Source organism: Columba livia, chromosome 17 (assembly GCF_036013475.1).
Source record: "Columba livia isolate bColLiv1 breed racing homer chromosome 17, bColLiv1.pat.W.v2, whole genome shotgun sequence".
NCBI classification, from domain to species: domain Eukaryota; kingdom Metazoa; phylum Chordata; class Aves; order Columbiformes; family Columbidae; genus Columba; species Columba livia.
The window spans coordinates 335,638-351,442 of NC_088618.1; the positions used below are offsets into that span (position 1 = coordinate 335,638).

Consider the following 15,805-nt stretch of genomic DNA (forward strand, 5'->3'; position numbering starts at 1 on the left):
GGGAAGGGGAAAACAAAACCAAGACCTCTGCTTCAGAAAGCAAGAAGTGCGGGATTCAGTGTGCCAAAACCAAATCATCGGGTCTGCAGTGATGATGAAGGCTTTAGTCAAACAGCTCGGGAGGCAGCGAGCATGGAAAAACAATGCAGTAATGATGACTAGAGTGGCTCTGCCCAGCAGTTCAGCTCCGGCTCCTCTAGAAAACCGGAAAACAACGGGCCAAAGCAGCAGATCCATTTTTCCACCTATCCCTCTTTTTTTCTTTTTAAGATGTTAGATTGCAGGTAAATACAACACTGTTCAGAGATCAAGTGATGGTAGCAACTAACCACGGAACTAGAGTGTGACCTTGTGCTGCTTCAACTCAAGCTAGCAAATGTCTAAGTATCTATCATTAAAATGAATTAAAAGCTAGTTATAATACAGGCCTAGGAACTGCTTAAAAACGTAGAAGGTCTCTGCTCGCTTCTTCTTTCTTGCTATGTAACGGCTTCTCTCTGGTCTAATGGTATTTTACAGTGGGACGGTACCTATAAAGCTCTGTAACGAAGGTGGAAACCAGAAGAGCATGCTATCGGTGTATCAGAAGCTCCTCGTTAACAGGAGCCTTATGGCAAAACTGTCCCCTATCCTCACATTAGCAACATTTTTCAATTCCACCTTATCTGCAGAGCTCCTTCTCCCGGGCAGTCGAGTTCGCGCCCTGGCAAGCTGGGGTCTGTTGGGATCCCCCCGCATCCCTCGCACGAACAGCAACAATCAGCACGGGCGGACAAACGCCCTGGAGGGACAGCTGTGCTCTGTCTGCCTTGCTCCCTACGATCAACCGCTCCTCTTCTCCGCCTGTAGCCACTACACACAGAGATCTTGTCGAAAAAAGCCATTTTAGAGACTTTGCTATTTGTAATGTATCCAGAGAACAAAAAACAGTGTAAAGGATTTGATGGGCACTGAGGAAATACTTCAGCTTCAATCACAAAATTTAAGTTAAATGGCAAGGTTGCGAGGGGCCTTATTTGTGGGCAGTTGCTAGTTACTGACTCCCAGCGATGTCGGTGAGACTGCTGCGGGAAGCACAACGCCAGACCCGCTCGGTACGGGTGTGGAAACGAGCGTCCACGCGCCAGCTGGAAGGGCCCGGCCGCAGCGCTGCTCCGTCCCGGTCTCTAACACGGCAGAGCGCTACCGAAATGCACTTCAAGATAAGGAATCTCTAGAATCACAGTAGGTAAGGACACACGTCACCTTACAAACTGAGTCAACGCTCCACTTTCAAACAAATGCTATATAGATTTACTGCAGCTTTCTGGTTTGGAGGGATTTAACAGTTTCTGAAAAATAGTCAATAAAAAGAACAAGTCTAGGAGGAAAAAAAAAGCAGAGCCCACCACAGAATTCATCCAAAATGGTGGATATCATGGCAACATTTCCAAACGCCAATCAGCGCTACTTGTAATGATACGTTACAGTTGCAGCGCACCTTTCAAACTCGCTATCTCAAAGAAGCTTGCAGGCATTAATCAACCCTTACAAAACCCACTGCAAGATAACTTTACAGATGAGGATGCTGAGGAACAGAAGGTTTAAGCGACTTGCCCAAGGTCAGACAGTGTTGGAGCTGCGGATAAACATTCAGCTCCTTCACATTGCTCTACCCATCCACAGCGGTCTCTCCCTACTGTTCCCACACTTGTATAGTCAATTTCTCATTTTCTTCTGGGAATAAACACGGTTTATCTTTCGCAATCTCAGACCGTTACATTTATGAAATTATTTGGGACTCCTTGGTCTACTATTAGCTGTGAATATTTCAAACAAGTAATGCATTTGACTGTATGCTTCTCCTCTAGTTGCGGCTGACCTCCCAAGTGAGCCACTACATCCTATTCCAAGGAACGATCTGCAGGGCCAAGTGGAAACTTCTGCTAAAGCGCTGGCTGCTTTGTGCAGAGGATGCTCACAGATCTGTGGGACGATCGCTTCCAACCCTGGGCTGCACTTGTGCTGGTCAAATCATGTGCTACAAAATCCTCAGAGACATGACTCTGAACACAGCTCTCTCCCAGCAAAAGAACAAAGCCTTCAGAAGAAGTAGTTTGTACCTTCGGTTGAAATGCTCCCTGAAGTGACCCAAAGGGACCTGAATGTGGAAGCATGGGTGGCATTCCAGGCATTGCTGGAGGATAGGTTGGAAAGAACTACAAAAGAAAAAGAGATGCTTATGTCACAGGACAACTTGAACAACAATGGAGGTATGTGCCAAGCCTGGTACACACAAAAATGGTGCTGTGTTCAATGAGTGCCGCAGTGAACATACACGCTGAATTTACTTTCAGAATTTCCAAGAGCAAAGCCAAATCCTGAAAAACGCACTCATCTGATTAATATTCTAGATGGTGTTGAACAAGTGTGCCCTGAACATTTGTGGACTATTGCAGGAAGCACAGAGCATTCACCATTTTTAAAGGAATCGGACTCATTTGAGTTTTATGTTCACTTTTGGTTAACTTTGCATTTTTTTGCAGTAGCAAACAAATGGATTGTTTCAAAATGTGACCTGCTTTAATTTTCAAAGCAAAAAAGAACCACAAGATGCTGCGTTACACACTAACCACAGGCAACATGCACATCACCTTGTAGTTGTGTAAAGTTTTGCTTAGGCCTCTCCTGAGCACATATAGCAGTTTTACAAGTCCCGGAACATGTAGTTTTTGTGCTCTGGAGCCGTGGGGAGCATCAGGAAGAAACCACCACCCTGACTTCCTCCTGCGACCTGAGCAAAATCTTGTGAAAGGGCCATGCACCCTGGGCTGCTGCAGGCGAGAAGCTCCAGCTGCAGCGGTACTGCAGTGACCAACGTCTGCGCATTCCCTGCCACCCCGGGCACAGCAACACAGAGCCGCAGCGGCAAAAGTGCAGGAGACAAAGATTAAACAAAAAAAAGCCCAAAGAAAATTTTGCACCTAAAAAAATAATCAAGATGGAAAAAGAGCTTCAGGAATGAATGAATCAAAACACTACCAATCAACTGAAAACAAGCAAAAGTGCAAGCAAAATCATTAACAAAGACACCACCTAGAAAGGTAAGCACTCACGTTGGAATGTCGAAAGTAAGGGTTGTCTAATTTGGGAGCGTACTTGTCAAACTGGAAAGAAAAGAGAAAAAAAAGGCAACAGGTGAGTGTGGTTTCAGCAGTAGTGGACACATCAGGATTAACACAAAGAATCACGGCCTGTTTGTACAGCATTTCACAGAGCAGAACTGGCTGGTTTTTCCATCCTGGGGAGCTGGCTGACTGCCCAAGGCCAATGGGGACCGCAAGGCGCCGGCGCGGGAGCTGCAGCCCCAGCGCAGAGCCCGCTCGCAGGCTCACTGGAGAGCAGTCCTGGCACGGGCAGCGCAGAGAGAGCGGGCGAGCTCAGCTCCAGGTCTAGACCCGGGGCCTGCCCCTGGGGCACTGACTCGATCACAGACCAGAAGGTAGGGAATGTTTTCCATTAGGCCCCAACGTCTACTGTGGCGCAACCAATATCAACTCCCTGTTTTCTGGGTTCCTGCAAGTGCCAAAATCATTTGGAAAAGGGCTTAATTGCTTTAGGTGCACAAAACCCTACACATTCTCCCTCCCCTGAAAAAGAGCTGGCGCCCCAGAGAAAAGCTGATTATTAGCCTCTCCTGTTTCCAGCATGAGGTTTTAACACCTCCATGTGTGCAGTCTGCCCCATATTTACTTTTACGACCATTTGTCCTGTAGCTCCTTGAAAGAAAAACCAAAGCATCTATACATTGCATTTTTGAACAGCATGTACATTCTGCTGGGGAGGAGGGAAAAGGGAAGGAGGCAGGGAAGGGAGCTGTAGGACCCCAGGAAAAGATGCTTATTTGGCAAGTCAGCTGCTGTTTCACACTCCTCTATGTGCAAGAGAGTAGATTTGTAATTTCATTAATTACAGTTATTACTGGAGCCATGTCCCCTCCAGTGTAAATACCATAAATTACCAAACACATGCAGCTGTAAATTTCAACACTCTTCTCTAGTGTTGGGATTAGCAGACCTGATCTAGTGGAATATAAGAAGATGTGAGCAAAATATAACTAAAGGGCCTTGCAAGCTGTTTCTGCGCTGAAGGCTGACATCAACGGGCACGGGTGGGAGGGGAGGGACCATTCACAGGATCGGGTATCAGTATTCTTAAACAACACAGGAGGTTTCTGAGAAAAGCTTCAAGGCTGTTTTACAGAGACCAAGAAAAGAGGGGAAGGTGTTTACACATGAATATATTGAGCAAACACCTGGGGCTGGATTTTGAGTGGATGATATTACTTTTAATTGGTTTGCTGCTAAGCAGATTGCAACCCAAGAACGTCATCGGGCAGTCAGCAGTGGGAAAGAAAAGTGAGAAACACTACACTCCTTGCGTTCTTGGTAGGTCTCCCCAAATGCAGCTTTTGCTGTTACTCTTGGCTTTTGCTAGCCTTAGCACAGGAGGGCTGTTTCCACATTTTGGACACAGTGTGAAACTGAGAGGGGGGAAAAAGCTGAATCTTGCTCTTTCAGTCTCAGAAAGTAATTGCCAGAAATGGGGAGAGAGTGCATTTTCAAGTACTGACAGAATCCATTTGTAGCAGATCTGTAAGAATTTTCTAACAGCTGCAGTAAAAGCCCCATTGTGTTACAAGCAAATTCAATGGCAAAACACTAACGCTTATGACACAGCCAGAAGGATCTCTCCCAGCCACACACATATTAGTGCTTGTTGATGTAATCAAATAATAAATGCCAAAATTGATATAGATTAGGGAACTCGGAGCAAGAGGGACAAAACTCCTATCAGATGAGATGCTGCACTACGGTGAGAGCTCTGGTAAATGAGCACGGTCTGCACCACAACGAACAGTCGTGGGGCTGCGTTTGGTCCTGGAGGCCACTGATCTCGTGGTGTCCTTGTGGGTGTGTTTTGGTGTCGTGGCACCTGGCTCTGGGGAAGGGAATCGAAATACACAGCAGGACACACAAAAAGGGACGCTAAAGAGCCTCTGGGCTTGTCTCATGGGTGCAGTATCCGCTCATGGGGGGACCTGGAGGGTTGGTGTGGAAGCTCTGGATGGAAAGGGGTCCCTTTGGGGTGCTGGCCCGTCTCTCCAGGCCTCGTTGAGGGGCAGGGACAGCACGCCTGGCTGAAATAAAGAGGGCTGCGTTTTGTTTGACAGGAGCGGGTTAGGCTTTTTGACCAGAGATGCTCTACTTATCCTCACATTTTGGGCTGGGGTACGCACCATAGGAGGTGCAGAGGGCGGCATGAGCGGCGTCTGGGGCAAGCTGGATGGAAAAGGAGTGAATGTGTGCTGGTGGGTGTGTTGGTGCTGATGCGTGTGTTGGTGCTGGTGAAACTCCGCTCTCAGCAGCGGCACCGGGCCAAGTGAGGCAGCGGCCCGGTCCGAACTCTGAACCAAAAACCGGTTGTTCAGCTCTTGCCTGAGCAGTTCGTGATCTAGAGGAGAGAGAGAGAGAAAAAAAAAAGACACAGAGGCCCGTGGGCCTGTGAGTACCACAAAGACGGAGGAGAAAGAGTCAATATTCACCTGGCATTCCCTGTTTCTGCAGGTCATGCTGTGGTGGTTTTCTACGTGAGGACTCATTGGTGGAGGTAAGAGAGATGCCTGTGACAAAGTACCAATCAGAATCCCCGAATGAGGCTGGCAATACATGATTGGTTGGTTGAATGATATCAACAGGCTGGTATCTAAAGACAAGAGAGAACACCATGAGTCATCACAGCAGAAAACATCATGGGGGCGTCAGCAACATCCGCCCGCGCCCCCGCCCGCGGCCCCGCCCCCCCGCGCTGCTCCCACGGACGCTCCAGCTCCCTGGCACCTGGCGGACACGGCACCTGGCGGACACGGCACTGAGGCACCTCCGGGAGCCAGCCCCGCAGGTGGGCTGGTCTCGCGGCATGGTGGCAGGACCTTCCCGCACCAGCAAGATGCTGGGGAGCACCCTCGAGGACAAGGGCTCGCTTTAGAATGAGTCATACCCACCTGTTTCCTCTGGAGCTTTGCATACACATACACTGAAAATGGACGGTGGGCCTAACATGTTGCGTTACACTCTAACATATACATACTTAAGGCATACATTTTTGACAAGATCTACAATGCAATGAGATAACCATGGATTTGGGTGGCTGGAAACTACCTGCTCAGATGGCCATTTCTCAACAGATCTCTGTGCCATCCCCGCCTTCTCAGCCCCAGGACATGCACACAGTGACCAAGAACATCCATCCTACAAACCGAGGCCTTCTCTGCAAATAACGTTTTTGTTTGTTTGGTTTGGTTTGGTTTTTTAGATCTTCAATACTAAGCAGTCCTTCCCTCAATTTCTAATAAGATATGACTGGCATTGTTTTCCCTGCCTCCAGGCTTTTCTCCTATCAGAAAATACGGGTGAGGAACCAGTGGGAAGAGCAGAAACACTGAACTGGTTCACGATCTCATGAAGGCTGCAGTGGCTACAGAGAATAAACTGTTTCACCATATGACACATGGCATCTTCTCAGCATTTTCCTCTATAAGAACCAACTAGCACAGATCTGAACGTGGCTTAGGGCAGTGGAAGACACCAGCACTTTAGAAACGATGTGACTGAGGTCATTAAGGACAAATGTCCACTTCCCCATAAATGTCTACCGGTATCAGTTAAATCCATCTGTGCTTTTACCTAAGATCTTCAATCAAGGACCAGTACCCAACCTGTCAGATGTTTTGTGAGCTGAGAACCTCTGTCCTCAGCTGTGGATGACACACGCTAGTCCCGACTGACCCATTTGCTACTGAACTCACATGAACTTTCTTAGTGTAACACTCCTTTTAAACTACAGCACCGAATATAAAGGGGCAAAAGAAGACATGTGCTCTGAAGTTTTATTTCATGTTCTGCAGGCATTTCTTTTACTTAAATTTTTTAGAGTGACATTGGAAATGTCTAAATCAATCACTTTCTGAAGCGACATGGTTAAGATCTTTAAAAACAGGCACTCTGATGGGGAATTCAAAAGTCTCTATTACCTCTTACATCCTATTGAAAGTCACTTCTGAAAGCAAATTTTGGGTGCCTAAGTAATTTGCTTTCCAGTAAGAAACGTACTGCTAAGAGCAGGTCCTGCATACTGCTACAATCTTTATAATAATTAATACAAAAGCAGAGAGTACATATGCTTGTGATACCAAAGCCTAAGGCACTGGAGAAAAATAGTCTATAATTGGTTCTACTTGGAGCACACAAACAAGAAAAAAACCACTAGGCTGAAAGCACTTAGGTCCAAAACCTAACCTCTTTAGAGAATATGAGTATGATTTCATATGTGTGTGTGTGTTTCTGCATTTAAATATGGCATGGCTCAAAGAAACTGAATCCTTCTGTTAGCATCAAGATAATCCACTTTTCTGGAGGGAGAGATAAAAGCGAGTTGGCAGTTATGAGTGCTCTGATATCCAATTTCTTTAAGAGACTTGAGGCCAGACTGCTAGATTTGCAGCTGGCTCCAGCCCGTAGTCCCGTTCCACAGCTTTGGCCTTTCTCAGGACAAAAAAGGCCTGGGGACATTTGGAGAAGCGGTGTGGCACTCGGAGAGGCTGCGTGAGAGCACGGATGGGGCTGCTGAGAAATAACCCAGTTCTGTGAGGGGCTCTGGGCAACGTCAGGACAGGAACTGAGTTCTTGTGCCTGCCAGTGACGGCTCGTCCCGTGGGTCTGGCCGTGTGAAAACACAACTAGGAGCAGAGTAACTGAGCAGCCCTTTGAATGCCCAAACACTACTGCTCTGTGTGCACACCGGAGGTGGGGAGGGCAGGAAAAGCTCGATCCTGCTGATGTTGCTAGGTACCCTCACGTTCAGAAGAGAAGACACGGAGATCGCTCTTTCCTCTGCGTATCCTACATCAGGGCCAGGCTTGGTGCCCTTGAGTAGAGGGCAACAGCCCCCACGAGGGTTGCTCCTAAGTTACTAGTATAAGCTTTAGGGTTTCAAAGGGAAGAAAAGTCACCAGAAGTGCATTCTTGTTATTCAGAGACCTTAATTTGTACCATCAGCGAATGCAGGAGCTCTCAGCTCTGCTTCTCTTCTTGGTAATAGTGATAATTTTGCCAAAGTAAATCTAAAGAAAGAGCGCATTTTCCTTCGAAGCAAGAGGAAAAAAAAGACGACAAAAAGAACACTTCAAAGGGCCATACCCTCTTTGATGGCTTTTCTAAGCTGGTGGCTATTACTGAGAGCACACATGCACTCGAACAGCACAGCAGCCATGATGCTGCTGGCGGCAGCTGGATCCCAGCTCTTCAGGGCGCTCAGCAATATTGTTTGCTTTTAAGAAACTTTCATGTGAATGACAACAGAAGCTCCTGGCTATGCAGCGCTCTGTATCGATTTTATGATGTGCCAGCTTGCAGGCATTTCATATAATGCAGACAAGAGGCATTTCACTGTCTGCAGGGTTAGACACCCAGACCTTTCCCTTCACTAACTTAGGCTTCTCCTGCTTAAATTGCAGGAGAAATCCTTTTAGTAGGAGCTAGACTCTTACCATTTCCTGGCAAGCTGTTGAATGTGAATAGGTCACTTGATCTTGCACCTCCTGAATTTAATGGTGAAAACATACTCGCTTTCAGTGACTGCAATACCATGCTTTTAGTGAGCACATTGCTATTTCCTCTCGCAATGCTTTCAAAGTCTCCATCACAGTAGTCCTTTGCCTCGAACAGGGGAAGCAATGAATAGGTCTCCCACAGCGCTGCCAACATCTCTCCAGCCATGTGGTTGAAATTCTAGATGGTGCCAGGGCCTGTGAAAGCTGGCGGCTTTGGCCTATGTGGTCCTGCTTCTGGCTGGGAACCCACAACACTTTTGTCTATCATCATTTGAGAGCTCACTTTGGACCAATTCACATTGCTCTTTCATTTAAAGAAACAGTTACAAATATTGGGACATTATTTAGCTCCTGGAAGAAAAAAACGGGACGCAAGGTCATGAGATTTTTCCGCAGCAAATCTGACCTCTCCTTGTTCCTTTAAGCGGCTTCACAGGAAACAGAGGGCGCGTTTTTTTGCAAAAAGCTTGTCCTGTTTAATCCCTGCTGAGTTATATGTGGAGTCAAATGCCAGATCAAAAGGAGGCCCCGGCAAGTGAATGTTGCAGGGAAGTCTCCAGCTGCCAGGGTCTCTTCCAGGGACAGCTGTAGGCTAATGGGTAGGCTATATACAGGGCATTTAGAGCAGAAGTGGCAACAGAATGGGGTCCGGGGTGAACAAAGGAAACCTTTTAAAAAGATGCAAAGACGGTGAGAGCTGAACAGCAGAGCTTGTTTGCTGAGCTGTCTCTGCCTTGCACAGGAAGGCCAAGCGGCTACGGACACGGGAGCCTGTGCTGCCGCGGGCAGCGGGTCCCGCTCGGCCCCAGGACGGGCTGCTCGCCCAAGGATCAGAGCGCGGACAGGTGTGGGGGCTGCTTAGTTCTCACTCAGTTAGCACAGCCCCTGGGACAATTAGGAACAGCTTCTTCATGTCAGTTCTAACACTGGCAGCTTTCATTTGAGTGGGGAGAAAGAGGTGGAGAATGGCAATTTGTACATCAGCCCTTTGCTGACCGAAGAAATGTCTGATGACTGTGGAACGCCACACTTGAGAACTCATGCCCTGAGAAGACTTTTTTCCAGAAAAATTTGTTTCATAGGCTTCTGTAGAAAGCTACAGTGCTCCTTCCACAATCTCTCACCTGGTAAAGCACGTCCAGGTCTCCTACCAGTTTCCCGAGCACCCTCACAGCTCCAGCGCGCGCTGCCCGCAGAGGGGTCCGCGTCACTGGATGTCACCTCCCACCAGCCAGCCGGTCTCTCAGCACCCTCCAGCGCATGCAGGACAGATCAGCCCCGGAAGAAGAAGGGAACCTACCCGCAGGGTGACCTGGTATCACGAGGCTGTTGGTAGGTAACGCTGGTGGAGGTGGCAGCGTGGGTGGGGTGGCAAACATGGCCGGATGGTGCTGGTGTTGGGTCTGCGATCTGAGAGAGAAGTGCGAGGTAGCAAGATTAGAGATGGAGAGGGGCAGAGCTGGGCCGGAGGAATGGTGTGGAGGAATCTGGGGAGAGAGGTGTTTCGGGAGGCTGATGCTCGTTGCGCTGCTAGCACTGCTGCTCCGGCTGCGGAGAGAGAAACATGGGGAAGAGGGGAGAGAGACAGAGACAGCGTGCGTTACAATACGAGACCGAAACAGCGCAAGGAATGTGCTACCAGAAACAACACGACTACGTAACACTGATCTCCCCAGGCTTATGTTTTTGTTTTTTTAATGACACCGGAGACAGTAATGAATCCTAATGAACTGCTCCGGCGGGGCGGGGCGGGGCGGGGGCGCTCTGGAGCGATGCTCCTCTGCTGGCTGACAAGCCGCAATCCTCACAGCTGCCTATGAGCTGCGGATGAAGGCCACGGGGCAGCGGGGTTCTGCACCCTGATTTACGCCGTGTCTGCCCTTGTGACCGCACAACACAATTCCTTAATTCCTTCTTTTTTTTACTCTGGGTGCAGAGAGTTGCGTAGTGTGAGTGACTTGGGGACCAAGCTGTATCTGCTCTGTGTGCTATGTAGCTATATTCACACAATCCTGCAAACTCCTGCCATGTTAACAAATTATCCTCATAATAACCCTGTATTTCAAATATTTTTCTATTATTATTACTCCACTGCAAGTGATCTAAGTTTTGTGAGGTGAAAGGCAACATCGCTGCAGCTATTATTTGGAGTAATTCCCACAATACCAGTATTTCTTGTAATCTAAATCTTCGAGATAGCTTGAATAGTTTGAAATATTATTGATCATTTATACTGTGGTGGCATTTGCAGGGTAAAATCACAAGAGAGCTGAAGTATGCAGGATACCATGAAACACACATTAATGGCGGCTCTCTGTATTCATATTTTGACCCTTATGCAGCCAGGTATTACGTTTCAAATCAGTCTTCTAATCTTGTTTAACAAGATTAATTGTGGTTTGGGAGGTTGGGCATGTTTTCTGTACCAGCAAAAAGATTATACAAGTTCCAGCTGACTGGCTGAACTCTTCTCTCCAGAAACTCTTTTTCTGTACCATTTTCATCCATCCTGCTTATCGGATGGAGGCAATTTAAACAGCGAAACTAAGCCTCCTGCCACACCTGACCCCGTCAGACCGAGCAGAGTTCTCACCTACACGAAGTCCTGTTCTAAGGGACACAGCATTTTTTGATACAGAAATCCCTCTTCTGATGCTGGTGAACCAACAAAACTGTGATAACCACGAACAAACCTTCTACTTCAAGTGAAGTTTTACTGAATATGAAACAAGGGAATTTCTCAAACTCCAACCACCTTAAATTTCTAAGGCAAGAACTGGCTGGCCCAGACAAAACAGTGCAAAACTCCCCAGAAAGTAGAGCTAGAAGAACTTCACCCCACAGTTACACACGCCCTTCTCCCAGAGGGGGAGCGTTTATCACCACGTTCCAAACGCAGCTACACAGCATGGCTGGAAACTCCAGCCTGGGAGGTCAGCACAAAAACTCCAATAACCAAAACATGAAGCATCTTACACAGACAGTAAGAGTCTCAACTCCCAGCAATTCCTACCCCTTTTGAAACAAGTTTTGTCCCGGCCGCAGCATCAGGATGACACAAGCGTCCGTTTCCCATACCTGATATTATTGAGTCCGTTGTGGGCCACCTGGTGATGCACCTGGTAATTGAGAGGCGGAGGGATGTGACTCGGAGGCTGCGTGCGAAGCTCAGGTATTAACTGAGGCTGCGACTGCGGCCGAGGCTGAGGTTGCGACTGCGGCCGAGGCTGCGGCTGAGGCGTGAGCCTTGGTGGTGCTGGTGCTGAGATCACTGGCTCCTTCTTCAAGAGTGGGCTTGCTCTGGCGCTTGACGTGGGCGCGGAGGAAGTAGAAGTCACAACGGCAGCTACCGGCTGGGGGCTGGGGATGGGCAGGGCGAAGGGCACGTCGGTGCTCAGCTCCCTGCTCCGCTCTAGCCCAGACACCTTTGGGACATTGGCTGCTTTCGCTTCTGGCTTGTCATTCAAGGTGGGACCTTATGGAGGAACGAGAAAAAGAACAAAGCATACGCTGAAAGGCCTGCGTTTACTTCTCTGCTTGGTAGAGCAGATGCCTGAGAAAAAACAACTCATGTTTCAGCTCGCGGGAGCATCGTGGGAGCACTGCTGCTACAGGATGGATATGTGTTTGTCTGTCTGTCCTTGACTGGCCAGTCTACAGGACTTGTTAGCACGTAAGAGACTTAGCTCTCATTAAATGAATGCACACTACAAAGAACATAGAGCTTTGTGACTTCAGAACACTGGCCCAGGCTGCCCAGGGGGGTTGTGGAGTCTCCTTCTGTGCAGACATTCCAACCCGCCTGGACACCTTCCTGTGTAACCTCATCTGGGTGTTCCTGCTCCGGGGGGATTGCACTGGAGGAGCTTTCCAGGGCCCTCCAACCCCTGACATCCTGGGATTCTGTGATTCTACAGTACAACAGGAGTGTGAATGTGTCTCAAGTTGCTGCTACAGTATTTCCTGCTCTATGTAATTTTTAAGGCTGATAACGAACTCATGAACACAAGCCTGATCATTAAGACATTTCATTTTCTCAATGCTCTTTCAAGGTAATCTACATTGTGTTTAGGCTCAACTCCAGCTACGACACACTGTGACCCAAGCGCTGATCACTAATGATAACCCCACCTGGCTTCCAGGGCGGAGGCTCCGGGGCTGCTCCTGCAGCAGGGGACGGGTCACCTCTGCAGTGACACTGCCATTCCCCGGCCACACACTCGTGTGCAAGAACAGAACAGAACAGAGAAGGCTTGAAAAATCCAGTGAGAAGTGCAGCAAGCACTAACTGCAGCCCTGCTCACTGCGAATATTGCACACACCTGTATGCACAGCATTTCAAAACTACCAGGAATACTACAACCTTGCAAAATGCACTGACAGTGAGAATTCCATAAGGACTTACTCCTTTTATGATGTCAAGTATTTATTTTTTTCCAAAATAAACTAAACAAAGCAGCCCAAAGGTTTAAAAGGCTAGAAAGGAAAACCAGAGGAAAGGAGAGCTATTTCAGTTCAAGCAGTTTCCAAAAGGTCAATGACAACTGAAAGGACCAACATGAACACGATTAACTCGCACCGTGAATCCCTTTTCAACATAATCTGTGTATCCTTGAGTGCACATACATCTGCAATTACATGAAAAGCTATTCCTGGGTTACGAGAACTAGGGTTGTCCGTGTGTTTCACATGCACACACCCTGCTGTGCACACACAGCACCTCTATCTGACTTCCAGGATACATGGTTTTATTATCCACCAGAACGTGTTGGGGGCTGTTTGCATTTAGCTGGTTTGCAGACATGCAAGAGACGCTGCCCCCACTCCTTAACATGCTCCCAACATCCTCACAAACAGATTCCACCTTTGAAATTTTCCCATCTCTTCAAAGGACTGAGCCAGTTCCTGATGTAGGAGGTGTCAAAATAACAAACCCCACACACCACGAGCTAATTCTGGCCATGCAGACGCTCTACGCAGGCGCTGTGAACGCAGCCCGTGCGAGGCCAGCGTCCTCAGCAGCGCAGCTTCGACGTCTTCACCACCACCGCACCGGCACTAGACGTGAGCGGGACAGCGATGAGCCAGCCTGCAGCGCACCAGCCCACCTTCCGTACAGAAACTGCCCGCTTGGCCACGGCACCTTCTTCCGTGGGACAAAAGCAGCTCCCCACGCTGCTTCTGGCTCTCGCCATCGCACCATTCCCTTCCTCAGTCAATCAACCAACCAACCGACCAACCAACCACTACATGTAAACTGAGAATGTGAAAAGAGAACAAATAGAAACACATGAACTATATTTATCAGTCGAAGATGTCTGAGGGCTTGTGGTCTCAAACCCGCAAATAACAGGAACAGAACTTCCAACCAGCAGTGCTTTGGCTGGCAAATACAGTCAGCCCTGTACTTTCCAGCACCTTACACATCTTTACAGGTTTGACACAATGCCTGGAGGTCCTAAATTATTCCTCACAACGAACACAAGGCTAACTCGCATGTCAGAAAATTCCTTTTTCAGATACGAGTTCATGCATCACAGGTGCCCTGGTTTTGAGACATAACCGGACTTGGTTCCAGCGGTATTTAGAGTCACAAAGAATTTATTTGTAAAATCAAATTCTCATTGCTCTTGTGCACCATTATTTTTTATAATGCTACCTATGTTTGTAAATTTTCCTCAGATTTCTTTACGAACAACTGAAAAATCGTGACTGATCAGCCAAGCAGGCGCCCCACACGGCCCCGCGCTCCGCAGGAGCATTCACAGCGCTAGATCCCGCTGCTTTTCAGGAGCCACCCATCAAAAGCAATGGAGTTTCCTTCTTGACCACAGGTTTCCTGAGAGCCTGTTAGCTCTGCCCATCCAACAGGTCTCCTCCTACGGCATTAAACTTCACATCGTGGAATTACAGGCAATGCAGGCTAATGGTGTATATTCAAACACACTGGCACCACAGAAGTTAGTTGAGTAAAAAGTCAATTAGATCCAAAACAAACTGATAACATCCTGCATTAAAAGCAGCTGTTTGACCAGTTTTATGTACAACTATTGATTCCCTGTGGTTTCAGCACTAGTTCTTATTTGCAATTTTCTCAAAGCAGAAGCTCAGCTCCCTTGCTGGCTGAACTGACCAGCCAGCCTGGTTGTGTTAGTTAGTACCAGGGGTACGTGAGTAACTTCTGCTGCCAACTTGCATCTCTCAGGTTGCAATATTGAAATGGTTTTGTGTTTAATTCTTGACAAGGATAAAAATAAAAATACCCAGATGCTTTCCCCCGGCTCTCTGGAAAAGCTACAGGCACAAGTGTGAGCATCTTCTCTCCCTTTGCAGCCACAGTGACCAAAAGCAGAAGCACTGAGAAGGGAAAGATACGGTGTGGGTTCACGGGAGAGCATGGAGAAGCACGTGGGAGACGGAAAAATCCCCAGGCCTTCTCAGCCACCACACAGCAAAGACGGCGGATGCATCCCGGCACTCTGGTGACCTGGTGCCATGCAGGACGAGAGAGAAGCTGCTTCGCGTGGTTCAGTGGAGGGACCATACGTGACCAAAGGACAAGCCATGGAAAGGACAGCATGACAGGGACGCCAGGCGCTGCGACCTGCCTGATGTTTGGAAGTCAAACCTTCTGAAAAGGAAGCTTTTCTCACTTCTAGGTGATTCACTTAAGTCTATGGTGAAACAGATTTGGACCAAACGTAAGGCAGATGCCCGAACGGAAATCCACCTCATCCATACATCTCACTGCTCTAGGGAACACAGAAGTCAATTCTAAGCAAAGACTTAAGACCCTTCACTTCAGCCAGCTCCACGGAGAACCGTCCACGACCTACACACCGACACCGAACAGCATACATGTCCTGGTTGCTTTCTTCCCTTTCACACTTTTCCACCAACACTTATTATACCTGTTCAGCGTCTGTTTCCAGCATCCAGTCACTGGCTAACCATACTCCAGAGGTCTCCAGAAACCTGACAATTTCGAGACCGTTTTCCCTGTGCAACCAAAGAAATGATGAATTTTGAAGGCTATAATTACCTGGTTTCCTGGGTACTTAACAAGATCCTTATCGTGATACTTACCACAAAAATCTCCAGTTTAAGATTTTCCATTCAAATGAAAGTCTCTGAACTACCTTCCCTGAAATCCCT

The 15,805-nt window shown here is 48.0% G+C and overlaps 1 protein-coding gene across 33 annotated transcripts in view; it reads right to left on the bottom strand.

The window, feature by feature from the left end:
- The window catches only part of FBRSL1 (fibrosin like 1), a 463,266-nt gene that overhangs the window by 15,281 nt on the left and 432,180 nt on the right, over window positions 1–15,805 (bottom strand). For 24 of the 33 annotated variants that reach the window (XM_065033313.1, XM_065033306.1, XM_065033311.1 and 21 more), the window contains 5 exons: window positions 11,729–12,125; window positions 9,951–10,198; window positions 5,258–5,493; window positions 3,096–3,146; window positions 2,103–2,198 (listed from right to left, as the gene is read on the bottom strand). In XM_065033313.1, the coding sequence (XP_064889385.1) occupies window positions 2,103–2,198; window positions 3,096–3,146; window positions 5,258–5,493; window positions 9,951–10,198; window positions 11,729–12,125 (1,028 nt within the window). Of the gene's footprint in view, window positions 1–2,102; window positions 2,199–3,095; window positions 3,147–5,257; window positions 5,746–9,950; window positions 10,199–11,728; window positions 12,126–15,805 lie in introns of all 33 variants that reach the window. The other 9 variants (XM_065033314.1, XM_065033284.1, XM_065033297.1 and 6 more) reach the window with 6 other exon arrangements.